Below are 18,453 nucleotides of genomic sequence, written 5' to 3'. Positions count from 1 at the left end.
ACAATTAATCAAACCTGGACTATTTGCATTGACCCCCCTTATTTTCTTGTGTAATTTAACCTTTCACGAGCCTCTACCCCGGGTCCGGGAGCACCCCCCCCCCGCCCCCCCCCCCCCCCCACACACACACTGATTAGCATCGCTAGCATAGCGTCACAATTAAATAGTAGCATCTAAATATCATTAAATCACAAGTCCAAGACACCAAATGAAAGATACAGATCCTGTGAATAAAGCCACCATTTCAGATTTTTTAAATGTTTTACAGGGAAGACACAATATGTAAATCTATTAGCTAAACACGTTAGCAAAAATCACCATTTTTCTTTGTCCACCATTTTCTCTCAACACCAGTAGCTATCACCAATTCGGCTAAACTAAGATATTGATAGCCACTAACCAAGAAAAAACCTCATCAGATGACAGTCTGATAACATATTTATGGTATAGGATAGGTTTTGTTAGAAAATGTGCATATTTCAGGTAGAAATCATAGTTTACAATTGCACCCACCGTCACAACTAGACTAGAATAAATACATAGAGCAACGTGTATTACCTAATTACTAATCATCAAACATTTCGTAAAAATACACAGCATACACTAATCGAAAAACACAGATCCTGTGAATACAGACAATATTTCAGATTTTCTAAGTGTCTTACAGCGAAAACACAATAAATCGTTATATTAGCATACCACATGTACAAACATTACCAGAGCATTGATTCTAGCCAAAGAGAGCGATAACGTCAACATCGCCAAAATCTATTAATTTTTTCACTAACCTTCTCAGAATTCTTCAGATGACACTCCTGTAACATCATATTACAACATACATATAGAGTTTGTTCGAAAATGTGCATATTTAGCCACCAAAATCATGGTTAGACAATAACAAAAGTAGCTCAGCTGGTCAGAAAATGTCCTGCACCACATTAGACAGTGATCTAGTCTTATACATAAATACTCATAAACTTGACTAAAAAATACAGGGTGGACAGCGATTGATAGACAATTTAATTCTTAATACAATCGCGGAATTCCATTTTTTAAATTATCCTTACTTTTCAATACAGGTTGCGCCAAGTGAAGCTATAGCAAACAAGATGGCGGCATAAACGTTTAACATTTATCGACAGAAACACGATTTATCATCATAAATTGTTCTTACTATGAGCTGTTCTCCCATCAGAATCTTGGGCAATGAATCCTTTCTTGGGTCTAATCTTCTTTTGATCGAAAGATGTCCACTTGTCCGTCGAAATGCCCACTAACGTACGACCGGGACCCCGAAACGTGCCCGGAGCTTCAAAGTCTATTACAAAGCAATGCCTCAAAATCGCACTAAACGGATATAAATTGCTATAAAACGGTTTAAATTAACTACATTATGATGTTTCTAACACCTATAACAAGTAAAAAGATGACCGACGCTATATTACTGGCTAAACCAAGGCTTGGAAAAAGGCCAGTCAGATATCCTTGCGTTGAGCGCAGTGTCCAAAGGAACGCTACTTCCGGTATTTGGTGATTTATAGAGCCAATGATTGCGCAATCGACTCCATTCAAATTGTCACCACTTACTGACATCTAGAGGAAGGCGTGGGCAGTGTTTGTATCTCATAGGATTAACAGAGACTTTTAAAACTGATCTGGAACCAGAGGCCAAGATGTCTAAATCTCACACACTGGGAGGAAAAGTGCTGTAGAATGAGTTCTGTTTCACTCAGAGACATAATTCAAACGGCTATAGAAACTAGAGAGTGTTTTCTATCCAATAATAACAATAATATGCATATTGTACGAGCAAGAATTGAGTACTAGGCAGTTTAATCTGTAGAGAAAATTATGCTAATGCGAAACAGCACCCCCTATAGTTGCAAGAAGTTAATGTATTTTTATTTTAACTTTAGTTAATTTTTGAAATATTTTCTTAACTCTATTTTAATTAAACTGCATTGTTGGCTAAGGGCTTGTAAGTAAGCATTTCACGGTAAGGTCTACACCTGTTGTATTCGGCACATGTGACAAATAAAATTTGATTTGATTTGGCTGGAGGAATGGGAGGAAGGAATATACATGCATAATGATCTGCATGTCATTGTGTCAGTAAGGGAAAACACTGCATGAAACCTTCTACTCTTCAGTTAAAACACACACACACACACTCTCCTTCCCTTCCTCACACACTCTGTCTCCCTCTCTCTCATACTAAACACACATTAATTTGTTGTCATTCAACGAAATACGACTCGTTTTCACGCACATTTTTTCAAATTCTGCACCAAACATTTTAATTAGATGTAAAATTGCGTGACCTAAGATCTCCTCTGCAAAAATGTAAACTCAAGAAATCTGTCATTAATTTTAGCTGAATTAATTAATTCGGACTATTTTGAAGTGTATACAAGCTACGGCATCTTAAGATGGACAAACAGTACTGTTGCGGCTTTTTCTAATTTTTCAAGCAAAGATCTGTAAAGGGAGTACGCGAGCACACTCGTTCGGTTCGGCTAGGCGATGCATGCGGAAGCCTTAAGCTGCTCTTCTGTCTGTCCCCGCTCTGCTGCAGCATCGCATTAGAGGAAACTAGGGGTGTGCCGATGTCGGCATACTCATATTCGTAATCGTATCCGTTTTATCGCACTTGATACTCGTAATCGGATTTACTCGTGATCAGAAAACCCCGAAGTGCGCTTTAAATGCCGGTAAAGACTATAGCTCAAGTGCTTATTACTGCGCTATCACTCCGAGTGCATCTCAGAGTACGTCGTTAAGTTTCTTCATTACTGCACTATCACTGTGAGTGCATCTCAGAGCACGTCGTTAAGTTCCTTCATTACTGCACTATCACTGTGAGTGCATCTCAGAGCACGTCGTTAAGTTCCTTCATTACTGCACTATCACTGTGAGTGCATCTCAGAGCACGTCGTTAAGTTCCTTCATTACTGCACTATCACTGCGAGTGCATCTCAGAGCACATCGTTAAGTTCCTTCATTACTGCACTATCACTCCGAGTGCGTCTCAGAGCACATCGTTAAGTTCCTTCATTACTGCACTATCACTCCGAGTGCATCTCAGAGCACGTCGTTAAGTTCCTTCATTACTGCACTATCACTGCGAGTGCATCTCAGAGCACATCGTTAAGTTCCTTCATTACTGCACTATCACTCCGAGTGCGTCTCAGAGCACATCGTTAAGTTCCTTCATTACTGCACTATCACTCCGAGTGCATCTCAGAGCACATCGTTAAGTTCCTTCATTACTGCACTATCACTCCGAGTGCGTCTCAGAGCACATCGTTAAGTTCCTTCATTACTGCACTATCACTCCGAGTGCATCTCAGAGCACGTCGTTAAGTTCCTTCATTAGTGCACTATCACTGTGAGTGCATCTCAGAGCACATCGTTAAGTTCCTTCATTACCGCACTATCACTGTGAGTGCATCTCAGAGCACGTCGTTAAGTTCCTTCATTACTGCACTATCACTGTGAGTGCGTCTCAGAGCACGTCGTTAAGTTCCTTCATTACTGCACTATCACTCCGAGTGCATCTCAGAGCACGTCGTTAAGTTCCTTCATTACTGCACTATCACTGTGAGTGCGTCTCAGAGCACGTCGTTAAGTTCCTTCATTACTGCACTATCACTGTGAGTGCGTCTCAGAGCACGTCGTTAAGTTCCTTCATTACTGCACTATCACTGTGAGTGCATCTCAGAGCACATCGTTAAGTTCCTTCATTACTGCACTATCACTCCGAGTGCATCTCAGAGCACGTCGTTAAGTTCCTTCATTACTGCACTATCACTCCGAGTGCATCTCAGAGCACATCGTTAAGTTCCTTCATTAGTGCACTATCACTCCGAGTGCATCTCAGAGCACATCGTTAAGTTCCTAAACGACCCCACCGGTTGAAAATGTACATGATTTACTTACTTAGTCCTATTCAATTATCAACAAAATAGGGGGGGGGGGGGAATTGCCTAATGCATGGCTGGCTACTACTGCCTGCATTTATTCAAGAAACAGATTTAAATGAAGGTAGGATAATTAGCTTGCCTCATATATTGTTTTACTTTCGAGAGGAACAAAATGTTTCTCTCCCGACACTTGTGCCACAACATTTGTACAATCAAAATAAACTATATACATTTGTAATTTTATCTTCTAATGATCTGTTACTCGGTAAACATGCTTGGGCGAGAATAAAAAAAAAAAATAGTAAGCAAGCTTGGGCTTGGATCATGACATAACGACAGACGTTATCAGCAATGGAATAATTATACGGACAAAGTAGGCAAACTCAACAACACCAGGTAGATAGACAAAAACAACCATATGGCCTCAGCAAAGTTGACAGTAAATAACTAGATTGAACAACAATGACTAGCTACGGATTCTGATTCATACACAATGTTTGGAGAAGGGCAGACTTGTGCCTTGAGATGAGTGACTGTGAGTGAGTGAAACAGCCATGCATGTGTCTGTGGAAGTGAGAGCAGAGGAAGAGCGGCTTGTTCTAATCCAATCGCTGCAGCAGGCTCAACCGATACCCCGCCCGTTTCTATACAGACAGACGAACTAGCCAATGGCTGTTTAGAGCTTCACACTGTTTGAGTGAAAGAGAAGCATGCTGGCAGCGGATTATATATTTTTTTTACTGATGTCGTATTCAGAAAATTCTCCATATCCGTTATGATACTCGTTTTGTCCGAGTACTCGGCACACCAAGACTGTTCTCAGGGCAAGCCTGGTTGTAGGTAGATAATGTTTGCGTTGCATCAGGGACAATATTAGCATTTACCTAACCGTAACCTAATTATCCTAACCTCCCACGTTAATTATCCTAACCTGCTTCGAAAAGTCACTTCTGCTAGTCAAAATCGGCAGATTTGCCCTGAGAACAGTCTTGGTTTCCACTAATGCGATACAGCTGCTATGCCGTGAGTAGCCATAGCAACTGCTCCATTTGGCTGCTGCTCAGCGCTCATGAGACAGTTGCCTGTACACAGCAGATAACAACCACATTAAGAGATTTTGGCAATTAACTTTTTGTACTTTTCTAGAGTCGGATGAACTCATGGACATGTGTAATTGTGTACGTCTCTGCGTGCATCTAAGATAAAGTAGTGACTGGCTACAACTGGAGCGAGACGACAGAATGAGCCGAAGGAAGGGGAGGGGAAAATGGCTATTTATTTTGTAATGATTTTAATAAAGTATACTATATTAGGCCTAGACAGTGGTTTTTTTTTTGTATGAAATGCGCCACACATGACATATTTATAACCCCCCCACCCCTTCCCCCCTCATAAAAGCTCATAACTATTCCTGTACTGCCCAATTCTGTAGACTGTCTATCCTGTCCTGTCCAGAACTTGACTATAGAACTTCACGGAATCCCGCAGGAATGAGAGTCAGCCGTTACTGGGTGTTATTATTCAGAGTTACAGTTGCATTCAAATATATTATAGGACCCTATAGTTTTGCGAAAAACTAAACGCAATCAGGTGAAAAATATAACCGATTTTTATAGGGCGGAAATATTGGCACACTTGCACTTTTCTTAAATAATTACCTATTTCTTCTCAAATAACTTGGTCCCCGCACCTTATTGGATGTTCAACATTGCAGAACCAATTTAAATTTTGTTGACTTATTTTCTAAACAAATTGTTTAAACTTAAAGACATGGCATGAACAAAACTGAGCTAGTACTTGGTTGCACAGCCTTTGGCCAAGATAACTTCAGACAAACTCTTCTTGTAGCCATCAATGCGCTTGCTGCATCTTTCTACTCGCTGGCCACTCCAGAACAGTCCAGTGTTTCTTCTTGAACCATTCATAGGTGTTTTTTGATGTGTTTGGGATCGTTATCCTGCTGGAAGTCCCACAACCTTCATTGGAGACCCTGTTTTTGGACACTTGGTTGAACATCAGACCCCAAAACACCTCATCTGCTGATTTCATGATGTCTTGCACACGTTCAAGGTCCCCAGTGCCAGAGGCAGCAAAGAAATGCCACAGCATTCAAAGAACATAACACCCTCACTACAATCAAACATGGGGGAGGTTGGATAAGGCTGTGGGGTTGCTTTGCTGCCTCTGAAACTGGGGGGATTGAATGTGTGCAAGACATCATGAAATCAGCTGATTATCAAGGTGTTATGGAGTGCAATGTTCAACCCAGTGTCTCTGAAGGTTGTGGGTCTTCCATCAAGACAACGACCCCCAAACACATCAAAAGCACCCTGGAATGGTTCAAGAAGATACACTGGACTGTTCTGGAGGAGCCAGCGAAAAGTCCAGATCTGAATCACATCCATAACCAATGGTCAGAATAATAATAATAAATAATGCCTTTTAGCAGATGCTTTATCCAAATTGACTTAGTCAATTTGCATGTATTCATTTTAGGTATGGGTGGTCCCGAGATTCGAACCCACTACTGTGGCGTTACACACGCCATGCTCTACCAACTGAGCTACAAAGGACCGAAACAGTAGTTAGTGGAGGGTACCCCTCAAACATTGATGAATTAGAGCAGTTTGATGCTAAAAAGTGGGCAAAATTCAAGCTCATTGGTGGCTCCAAGAAGCGATTGTTGGCAGTTATCTTGGCCAAAGGGTATGCAAGCAATAATTTTTTCGATGCCTTTTTGTCTTGGTTTTCTGAATTAAAATTGGAAACTTAAGCTTACAAAAATAAAATTGTTTCTGCAATGTTGAAAATCCAATAACAGGTTGTGGAGGACCAAAGTATATATACTTTTTTCTATTTATTTGAGAAGAAATAGGGAATTATTTAAGAAATGTGCAAGGGTGCCAATTCTGTATGTTCTCTAGCCATAGTGGGAAAGGGTCACACTGTGTGTGTTTGTGCCTCCAGTCACCCAGGCTGGATAATGGTATGCGTGTTTGTGGTATCGTATAGGGGGAGTGGTTGGCTGGAGGATAGACAGCCGGACCATTCCCCTACACTGCAACACACACACACTATAACTCACACGCTCGTAACCCAGACACCCCTTTTAACAACGTCTCTCCTCTTACAATAATAACATCCATTTAAACTGAAGAGCTTTTTTATTTGTTCAGTTTATCACCTAACCCTCATACAATGACAGAGGGCTGGCTGACATAGCCTTCTGTCCCTCTGCACGCACAACACACACACACACAATGACAGAGGACTGGCTGGCTGGTATTAAGCCTCTTCATGTCCCTCCTATCCCACTCATAAATTCTCTTTGGACACTGTCACTGTTTGGTTAGAAATCATTGATTTAGAATCTGTGATTTGGGGGTATTTCCCCTGACCCCTGCAACTATCCCCTGACCCCTGCAACTATTATCGCTGTGTTATGTTGTGTTTGTGGGAGGTCCAACTGTAGTTACTGTCTACATCCTGTTTTTGTTTCAGTGCAGTTGACAGCGAAACTGTCTTGGAGACAAAATGAACTGCCTGGAGGGAAGTCAGTCGCTGAGCTGAGGGGGGGGTCTGAAACAATCCTTCTGAAGCAATCCTGCTCACTCCAGGTGGAGAAGAGAGGGAGGGAGAAAGGGGGCGATAAGGAAGGTGTACTGTAGGAAGCGGCCTGACGTCCGGCTGATTGTGGCCTGCCATGATTAGAGAAGGTGTTTCCTGTAGTGAAGTTAGCTGGTCCTGCGGGCCTCTTCTGGACCATTGTCTGAGGGAGGGAGAGGGAGGTGGGTATAATTGTAAACTTGGCTATAATTAGGACCACTCCTGTCTGGGGAATGTCTGGTTTGGTTTGGGAGAGAGACTAAGACTGGTGAAAGGGGATAGAAACTGGGTGGATGAGGAGAAGTGGGGTTGGGGGGGGGGGGGTCAGAGAGGGGGATGAGGGAGGGGTATAGAGAGAGGAAGGATATTAAGGGATCTGGGTTAGCTGTTGACACCCTGCTGTCCAGCTGTACTCGGCCTCATGCATCTGCCGTCTGTCTGTGTGATGATGACATTATTACAGCAGCGTCCTGTATCGTGCACTAGCACCCTCAGACAATAGCCTAATGTGCCCTTCTCTGAGCTCTGAGGAGGCAAGAGAATAATCAGTGGAGTGAACAGAAAATCATTATACTGTAAAGCAATGACCTGAAAGTAACAGCCTTCTAAGAGATAAGGAAGTGTAGTCATTGATTTCAATGAAATGCCTCCATTATTTAAGCGTGTTTTCACTCATTACGTCTTCTCGTCCTCTCTCGCTCGCTCTCTCTCCTCTCTCTCATCTCTCTCTCTAGCTGAGAAGGTGGCATCTCTGGGGAAGGACTGGCATAAGTTCTGTCTGAAGTGTGGCCGCTGTAACAAAACCCTGAACGCAGGGGGACATGCTGAGGTGAGCGAAAATCAATGATGTCTATGGGTCTGTAGGCTTACAGGCATAGGATCAATCCCTATAGGTCCACGAGGTATAACCTAGTCAGAAAACCCAGTTTTAAATTGACTGATTGACACACACAGACACTCACTCACACTACATCCAGATTCGGTTGAAGTCAGAAGTTTACATACGCCTTAGCCAAATACATTTAAACTCAGTTTTTCACAATTCCTGACATTTAATCCTACTAAAAAGTCCCTGTCTTAGGTCAGTTAGGATCACCACTTCATTTTAAGAATGTGAAATGTCAGAATAATAATAGAGAGAATGATTTATTCCAGCTTTTATTTCTTTCATCACATTTCCCAGTGGGTCAGAAGTATACACTCAAAAGTATACACCCAATTAGTATTTGTTAGGATTGCCATTAAATTGTTTAACTTGTGTCAAACGTTTCAGGTAGCCTTCCACAAGCTTCCCACAATAAGTTGAGTGAATGTTGTCCCATTCCTCCTGGCAGAGCTGGTGTAACTGAGTCAGGTTTATAGACCTCCTTGCTCGCACACGCTTTTTCAGTTCTGCCCACAAATTTTCTATAGAATTGAGGTCAGGGATTTGTGATGGCCACTCCAATACCTTGACTTCGTTGTCCTTAAAGCCATTGTACCACAACTTTGGAAGTATGTGTAACATTTTAACTTTACGTCCATCCCCTCGCGAACCAGGGATCCTCTGCACACATCAACAACAGCTACCCACGAAGCATTGTTACCCATCACTCCACAAAGGCCGCGGCCCTTGCAGAGCAAGGGGAACTACTACTTCAAGGTCTCAGAGCAAGTGACGTCACCGATTGAATGGCTATTAGTGCACACCACCGCTAACTAGCTAGCCATTTCACATCCGTTACATATGCTTGGGGTCATTGTCCATTTGGAAGACCCATTTGCAACCAACCTTTAACTTCCTGACTGATGTCTTGAGATGTTGCTTCAATATATCCACATCATTTTCCTGCCTCATGATGCCATCTATTTTGTGAAGTGCACGAGTCCCTCCTGCAGCAAAGCACCCCCACAACATGATGCTGCCAACCCCGTGCTTCACGGTTGGGATGGTGTTCTTCGGCTTGCAAGCATCCCCCTTTTTTCTCCAAACATAACGATGGTCATTATGGCCAAACAGTTATATTTTTGTTTCATCAGACCAGAGGATATTTCTCCAAAAAGTACGATCTTTGTCCCCATGTGCAGTTGCAAACCGTAGTCTGGCTTTTTTATGGCGGTTTTGGAACAGTGGAACAGTGGATACGGGCTGGAACAGTGGATACGGGCTCTTCCTTGCTGTGTGGCCTTTCAGGTTATGTCGATATAGGACTCGTTTTACTGTGGATATAGATACTTTTGTACCTGTTTCCTCCAGCATCTTTACAAGGTCCTTTTCTGTTGTTCTGGGATTGATTTGTACTTTTCACACCAAAGTACGTTCATCTCTAGGAGACAGAACGCGTCTCCTTCCTGAGCGGTATGACTGCTGCGTGGTCCCATGGTGTTTATACTGGCATACTATTGTTTGTACAGATGAACGTGGTACCTTCAGGCGTTTGGAAATTGTTCCCAAGGATGAACCAGACTTGTGGAGGTCTACAATTATTTTTCTGAGGTCTTGGCTGATTTATTTTGATTTTCCCATGATGTCAAGCAAAGAGGCACTGAGTTTGAAGGTAGGCCTTGAAATACATCCACAGGTACACCTTCAATTGACTCAAATTATGTCAATTAGCATATCAGAAGCTTCGAAAGCCATGACATAATTTTCTGGAATTTTCCAAGCTGTTTAAAGTCACAGTCAACTTAGTGTGTGTAAACTTCTGACCCACTGGAATTGTGATACAGTGAATTATAAGTGAAATAATATGTCTGTAATCAATTGTTGGAAAAACTACTTGTGTCATGCACTAGTAGATGTTCTAACCGACTTGCCAAAAATATAGTTTGTTAACAAGAAATTTGTGGAGTGGTTGAAAAACGAGTTTTAATGACTCCAACCTAAGTGTATGTGAACTTCCGACTTCAACTGTAGATCAGTAGCTCAAAATGACATGACCATCACCGTTCTATAGGCCTAGAGCTTAACCTAAAGCTGTGCTCTGTAGATGTGCTGCCTGTGTCCTTGCTGAAGGTTAGCTGTCACTTCATGACCTAGCCAGCCAGCCCATAGAAATACCAGTACAATATATTATAGAACTGTTCTATTTCATTCAATGAGTCAGCTATTCTATTTTCACCATGTCTGTGTTTTATAATGAATACAGTATATCACTTCCAGTCCTCTCATATCTCCTCCATACACTCTTACATCAGTATGGCTCCTGGGCCTGGATCAGAACAGAAAGGAAGGAGAGGTGTACATTTTATAAGCCTTTTTCCTGACCTAGCAGTCAGCCATTCTATTTCCACCTTGTCTGTACATGAAGACTGAACATCCCCTTCAGTCATCCCTCATATAAACTCAGCAAAAAAAGAAACGTCCTCTCACTTCCAACTGCGTTTATTTTCAGCTAACTTAACGTGTAAATATTTGTATGAACATAACAAGATTCAACAACTGAGACATAAACTGAACAAGTTCCACAGACATGTGACCAACAGAAATGGAATAATGTGTCCCTGAACAAAGGTGGGGGGGGTCAAAAGTAACAGTCAGTATCTGGTGTGGCCACCATCTGCATTAAGTACTGCAGTGCATCTCCTCCTCATGGACTGCACCAGTTTTCCAGTTCTTGCTGTGAGATGTTACCCAACTCTTCCACCAAGGCACCTGCAATTTCCCAGACATTTTTTGGGGGAATAGCCCTAGCCCTCACCCTCCGATCCAACAGGTCCCAGACGTGCTCAATGGGATTGAGATACGGGCTCTTCGCTGGCCGTGGCAGAACACTGACATTCCTGTCTTGCAGGAAATCACGCACAGAACGAGCAGTGTGAATGGTTGCATTGTCATGCTGGAGAGTCTTGTCAGGATGAGCCTGCAGGAAGAGTACCACATGAGGGAGGAGGATGTCTTCCCTGTAACGCACAGCGTTGAGATTGCCTGCAATGACAACCAGCTCAGTCTGATGATGCTGTGACACACTGCCCCAGACCATGACGGACCTTCCACCTCCAAATTGATCCCGCTCCAGAGTACAGGCCTCGGTGTAACGCTCATTCCTTCAACGATAAGCACGAATCCGACCATCACCCCTGGTGAGACAAAACCGCGACTCGTCAGTGAAGAGCACCTTTTGCCAGTCCTGTCTGGTCCAGCGACGTTGGGTTTGTGCCCATAGGCGACATTGTTGCCGGTGATGTCTGGTGAGGACCTGCCTTACATCAGGCCTACAAGCCCTCAGTCCAGCCTCTCTCAGCCTATTGCGGACAGTCTGAGAACTAATGGAGGGATTGTGCGTTCCCGGTGTAACTCGGGCAGTTGTTGTTGCCATCCTATACCTGTCCCACAGGTGTGATGTTCAGATGTACCGATCCTGTGCAGGTGTTGTTACACGTAGTCTGCCACTGCAAGGACGATCAGCTGTCTATCCTGTCTCCCTGTAACGCTGTCTTGGGCGTCTCACAGTACGGACATTGCAATTTATTGCCCTGGCCACATCTGCAGTTCTCATGCCTCCTTGCAGCATGCCTATGGCACGTTCACGCAGATGAGCAGGGACCCTGGGCATCTTTCTTTTGGTGTTTTTCAGAGTCGGTAGAAAGGCCTCTTTAGTGTCTTAAGTTTTCATAACTGTGACCTTAAACACCGTTTCCCATGCTTGTTCAATGAACCATAAAGAATTAAATGAACATGCACCTGTGGAACGGTCGTTAAGACACTAACAGCTTAGGCAATTAAACCCTTTACAATGAAGATCTGTGAAGTTATTTGGATTTTTACGAATCATCTTTGAAAGACGGGGTCCTGAAAAAGGGACGTTTCTTTTTTTGCTGAGTTTATAATGGCGCCGGAGGGGATGGGTGCCGTTTTATGGGCTCCTTACCAACTGTGCTATTTTGTTAGTTTTTTCGCATTGTATTTTGTACATAAAGTTGATGCTACCGTCTCTAAAGACCGATAGGAGCTTATGGACATCAGAACAGCGATTACTGACCTCGAACTGGACGAAGATATTTTCATTAATGAGTCCTACGGCAAAGAATATACTTCTTTCCGGAGACAAGGCCCAAATCTCTCCCATTCACGTGAAGAAAAGGCGGAGATACAGAGGGAGAAGGTCGGTTCTATTGGCCAACGTGCAATCACTGGAAAACAAACTGGATGATCTGTGGTCGAGACTGGCCTACCAACGGGACATTAAACACTATAATATCTTATGTTTCACTGAGTCGTGGCTGAATGACGACACGGATAATATAGAGCTGGCTGGGTTTCCCATGCATCGGCAGGACAGAGCAGCTATGTCTGATGTAAGACCAGGGCAATGGTGTGTGTCTTTTTGTCAATAACTGCTGGTGCACAATGTCTAATATAATGTAAGTATTGCTCGCCTGAGGTAGAGTGTTTATCATAAGCTGTAGTCCACACTATTTACCAAGAGTTGTCATCTACAGTTGAAGTCAGAAGTTTACATACACCTTAGCCAAATACATTTAAACTCAGTCTTTCACAATTCCTGACATTCAATCCTAGTAAAAATCCCCTGTTTTAGGTCAGTTAGGATCACCACTTTATTTTAAGAATGTGAAATAATATAGAGAGAAGGATTTATTTCAGCTTTTATTTCTTTCATCACATTCACAGTGGGTCAGAACTTTACATACACTCAATTAGTATTTGGTAGCATTGTCATGCCCTGACCTTAGAGAGCCTTTTTATTTTCTCTATTTGGTTAGGTCGGGGTGGGATTTTGGGTGGGCATTCTAGTTTATCTATTTCTTTGTTGGCCGGGTATGGTTCCCAATCAGAGGCAGCTGTCTATTGTTGTCTCTGATTGGGGATCATACTTAGGCAGCCTTTTTTCCCACCTTAGTTTGTGGGATCTTGTTTTTGTTCAGTTACTGTGTAGCCTGCAGAACGTTACGTTCGTTTATCTTTTGTTGTTTTTTTGGTGTTCATCTAAATAAAATAAGATGTACGCTTATTACGCTGCACCTTGGTCTCCTTCCAACAACGGACGTGACAAGCATTGCCATTAAATTGTTTAACTTGGGTCAAACGTTTCGGGTAGCCTTCCACAAGCTTCCCACAATAAGTTGGGTGAATTTTGGCCCATTCCTCCTGACAGAGCTGGTGTAACTGAGTCAGGTTTGTAGGCCTCCTTGCTCGCACACGTTTTTTCAGTTCTGCCCACAAATGTTCTACAGGATTGAGGTCAGGGCTTTGAGATGGCCACTCCAATACCTTGACTTTGTTGTCCTTAAAGCCATTTTGCCACAACTTTGGAAGTATGCTTGGGGTCATTGTCCATTTGGAATACCTATTTGCAACCAAGTTTTAACTTCCTGACTGATGTCCTGAGATGTTCCCTCAATATATCCACATAATTGTCCTTCCTCATGATGCTCGTGGACTACATGAAAAGGAAGGCCGATCAGACCCCCATTAACATCGACGGGGCAGTAGTGGAGTGGGTTGAGAGTTTCAAGTTCCTTGGTGTCCACATCACCAACAAACTATCACGGTCCAAACATACCAAGACAGTCGTGAAGAGGGCACGACAACTCCTTTTCCCCCTCAGGAGACTGAAAAGATTTGGCATGGGTCCCCAGATCCTCAAAAAGTTCTACAGCTGCACATCGAGAGCATCATGACCGGTTGCATCACCGCCTGGTATGGCAACTGCTCGGCATCCGACTGTAAGGCGATACAGAGGGTAGTATGTACGGCCCAATACATCACTGGAGCCAAGCTTCCTGCCATCCAGGACTTATATATACTAGGCAGTGTCAGAGGAAGGGCCAAAAAAATTGTCAAAGGACTCCAGTCACCCAAGTCAAAGACTGTTCTCTCTGCTACAGCACGGTACCGGAACGCCAAGTCTAGGTCCAAAAGGCTCCTTAACAGTTTCTACCCCCAAGCCATAAGACTGTTGAACAATTAATCAAATGGCCACCTGGACTATTTACATTGACCCCCCGCCCCTTGTTTTTACACAGCTGATACTCATTGTTTATTATCTATGCATAGTCACTTTACCCCTACCTGCACAAATGACCTCAAATGACCCCCACACACTGACTGGGTACCAGTACCCCCTGTATATAGCCTTGTTATTGTTATGTAATTTTATTGTGTTACTTTTTACTTAACACTTTCTTGAACTGCACCTGTTGTATTCGGCGTATGTGACAAATAACATTTGATTTGATATCGGTTATGTCAGTGTGAAACAGCTCTGTCCCTTGGTCAGGATCAGAACAGAACAGGAAGGAAAGAAGGATGGGAATTCTGCAGCTTTTTATGACACAAAATCACAAAAGCTATTCCCCACCCAGCTCAGACCAGACGCTAGCCAGTCGTCAGTAGATACCAGTCCTAGCCTGGGTTGTTTAATCTCTCTATCATCATTACATCATATAAATGTTCTTTTTCCATGTCCTCTCCACAATTTCCCTCCAGACCCCAGTAGATAAGCCTGGTCCCAGATCTGGTTGTACAATGTACTGTAAATAGATCTGGGACCACGCGATAACCAAATCCAATTAAAGCACAAACAGATCTGGGACCAGGCTTTAACCAACTCCAATACAGAACAAACAGATCTGGGACCAGGCTTTAACCAACTCCAATACAGCACAAACAGATCTGGGACCAGGCTTTAACCAACTCCAATACAGCACAAACAGATCTGGGACCAGGCTTTAACCAACTCCAATACAGCACAAACAGATCTGGGACCAGACTTTAACCAACTCCAATACAGCACAAACAGATCTGGGACCAGGCTTTAACCAACTCCAATACAGCACAAACAGATCTGGGACCAGGCTTTAACCAACTCCAATACAGCACAAACAGATCTGGGACCAGGCTTTAACCAACTCCAATACAGCACAAACAGATCTGGGACCAGGCTTTAACCAACTCCAATACAGCACAAACAGATCTGGGACCAGGCTTTAACCAACTCCAATACAGCACAAACAGATCTGGGACCAGTCTTTAACCAACTCCAATACAGCACAAACAGATCTGGGACCAGGCTTTAACCAACTCCAATACAGCACAAACAGATCTGGGACCAGACTACTAGTAGATGTTGGCAATACTGGCCTGGTTTGTTGTTGTTGTCCGCCCTCCACTCCATGGACAGACAGCAGATCAGACACACACACACACACACACACACACACACACACACACACACACACACACACACACACACACACACACACACGATTAGATGTACTCTAGTCCATCCTCTCCATTGACAGCACATCCCAAATCCAAACAGCAGCCTTAGGCTAGGCTACATTGCCATGGTGAATGCATTGCCGTGGTCGGAAAAATCTGTACCCCATCATCATGGAACTGAAGGGATGGTTCAGAGATGGAGTGGGGGGGGGGGGGGGGTTAGTAGTGTACTATAAGAAAAGACATGGAATGTAGTCAGTGTGCTGTGAGGAGATCCCAGGCCCAGTACAGCTGAGGTCAGTGTCTCTATAAGCAGGAGGACAGGGGGATAACGAGGGGGGAGATGGCACCACTGCCCCCTGGGGCTCCATGGATGGCAGATGGCAGAGTCATAAGGTCATCCACATACTTCCCATCCGAAACAGTTATGAACAGGTGGTGCATTTGTTATGACGACATATTGTAATGTTTTTGTTAGTTTTGGTCTTCGGTAAGGTTTTTTTCAGCTGTTCGTGCACACTAATACTTTTTTTCAATGCAAGCTGAAGTTCAGAGCTGAAGTCTACACGCCTTCGTTGGTCATTGGTCAACAGTAGTGATTCGTTGGTCATTGGTCAACAGTAGTGATTCGTTGGTCATTGGTCAACAGTAGTGATTCGTTGGTCATTGGTCAACAGTAGTGATTCGTTGGTCATTGGTCAACAGTAGTGATTCTTGCAATTTGAGAGACGACTTGATTTCACACACCTTTTTTCACTTGGGAAATACTGCAATTTCTTAGATTAATTCTGACTATTTTGTGGAAGTGTATACTGGCTACGGCGCCTCAAGATGGACAAACAGGCTAGAGGTCGACCGATTATGATTTTTCAACGCCGATATCGATTATTGGAGGACCCAAAAAAACGAAGCAGATTAATCGGACGATTTTATTTATTTATTTATTTATTTGTTTGTAATAATGACAATTACAACAATACTGAATGAGCACTTATTTTAACTTAATATAATACATCAATAAAATCAATTTAGCCTCAAATAAATAATGAAACATGTTCAATTTGGTTTAAATAATGCAAAAACAAAGTGTTGGAGAAAGTAAAAGTGCATTATGTGCCATGTAAGAAAGCTAACGTTTATGTTCCTTGCTCAGAACATGAGAACATATGAAAGCTGGTGGTTCCTTTTAACATGAGTCTTCAATATTCCCAGGTAAGAAGTTTTAGGTTGTAATTATTATAGGAATTATAGGACTATTTCTCTCTCTACGATTTGTATTTCATATACCTTTGACTATTGGATGTTCTTAATAGGCACTTTAGTATTGCCAGTGTAACAGTATAGCTTCCGTCCCTCTCCTCGCTCCTACCTGGGCTCGAACCAGGAACACATCGACAACAGCCACCCTCAAAGCAGCGTTACCCATGCAGAGCAAGGGGAACAACTACTCCAAGTCTCAGTGCGAGTGACGTTTGAGACGCTATTAGCGCGCACCCCGCTAACTAGCTAGCCATTTCACATCGGTTACACCAGCCTAATCTCGGGAGTTGATAGGCTTGAAGTCATAAACAGCGCAATGCTTGAAGCACAGCGACGATCTGCTGGCAAAACGCACGAAAGTGCTGTTTGAATGAATGCTTACGAGCCTGCTGGTGCCTACCATCGCTCAGTCAGACTGCTCTATCAAATCATAGACCTAATTATAACATAACACACAGAAATACGAGTCTTAGGTCATTAATATGGTCAAGTCCGGAAACTATCATCTCGAAAACAAAACGTTTATTCTTTCAGTGAAATACAGAACAATTCCGTATTTTATCTAACGGGTGGCATCCATAAGGCTAAATATTCCTGTTACATTGCACAACCTTCAATGTTATGTCATAATTACATAAAATTCTGACAAATTTTCGCAACGAGCCAGGCGGCCCAAACCATATACCCTGACTCTGCGTGCAATGAACGCAGGAGAAGTGACACAATTTCACCTGGTTAATATTGCCTGCTAACCTGGATTTCTTTTAGCTAAATATGCAGGTTTAAAAATATATACTTGTGTATTGATTTTAAGAAAGGCATTGATGTTTATGGTTAGGTACACGTTGGAGCAACGACGGTCCTTTTTCGCGAATGCCACCGCATCGATTATATGCAACGCAGGACACGCTAGATAAACTAGTAATATCATCAACCATGTGTAGTTATAACTAGTGATTATGACTGATTGATTGATTGTTTTTTATAAGATAAGTTTAATGCTAGCTAGCAACTTACCTTGGCTTCTTACTGCATTCGCGTAACAGGCAGGCTCCTCGTGGAGTGCAATGTAAACCGTAAGGTTGCAAGATTGAATCCCCGAGTTGACAAGGTAAGAATCTGTCGTTCTGCCCCTGAACAAGGCAGTTAACCCACCGTTCCTAGGCTGTCCATTGAAAATAAGAATGTGTTCTTAACTGACTTGCCTAGTTAAATAAAGGTGTAAAAAATAATAAAATAAAATAAAAACGTCGTCCAAAATACCGGTTTCCGATTGTTATGAAAACTTGAAATTGGCCCTAATTAATCGGCCATTCCGATTAATCGGTCGACCTCTAAAACAGGCTATTGCATCTTTTTCTCATTTTTTTAAGTGAAGGTCTTTTTTTTAAAGGAGTATGCGAGTTCGACTAGCCGCCAGCCAACTGAAGCATGCAGAAGCCTTTAGCAAGCCTCCATAGTACACATTATGCATACACACACACAGGCCAAGCCTTCATC

The 18,453-nt window shown here is 42.9% G+C and overlaps 1 protein-coding gene across 1 annotated transcript in view; it reads left to right on the top strand.

Annotated features, from left to right (window-relative positions):
• crip2 (cysteine-rich protein 2) overlaps positions 1-18,453 on the top strand; it is a 68,507-nt gene that overhangs the window by 39,103 nt on the left and 10,951 nt on the right. The window contains exon 2 of the mRNA XM_055864028.1: positions 8,264-8,358. Coding sequence (XP_055720003.1) covers positions 8,264-8,358 — 95 coding nt within the window. The remainder of the gene's footprint in view (positions 1-8,263; positions 8,359-18,453) is intronic.

Source organism: Salvelinus fontinalis, chromosome 15 (assembly GCF_029448725.1).
Source record: "Salvelinus fontinalis isolate EN_2023a chromosome 15, ASM2944872v1, whole genome shotgun sequence".
Taxonomy (NCBI): Eukaryota; Metazoa; Chordata; class Actinopteri; order Salmoniformes; family Salmonidae; genus Salvelinus; species Salvelinus fontinalis.
This window is presented reverse-complemented; position numbering and strand designations above follow the sequence as displayed.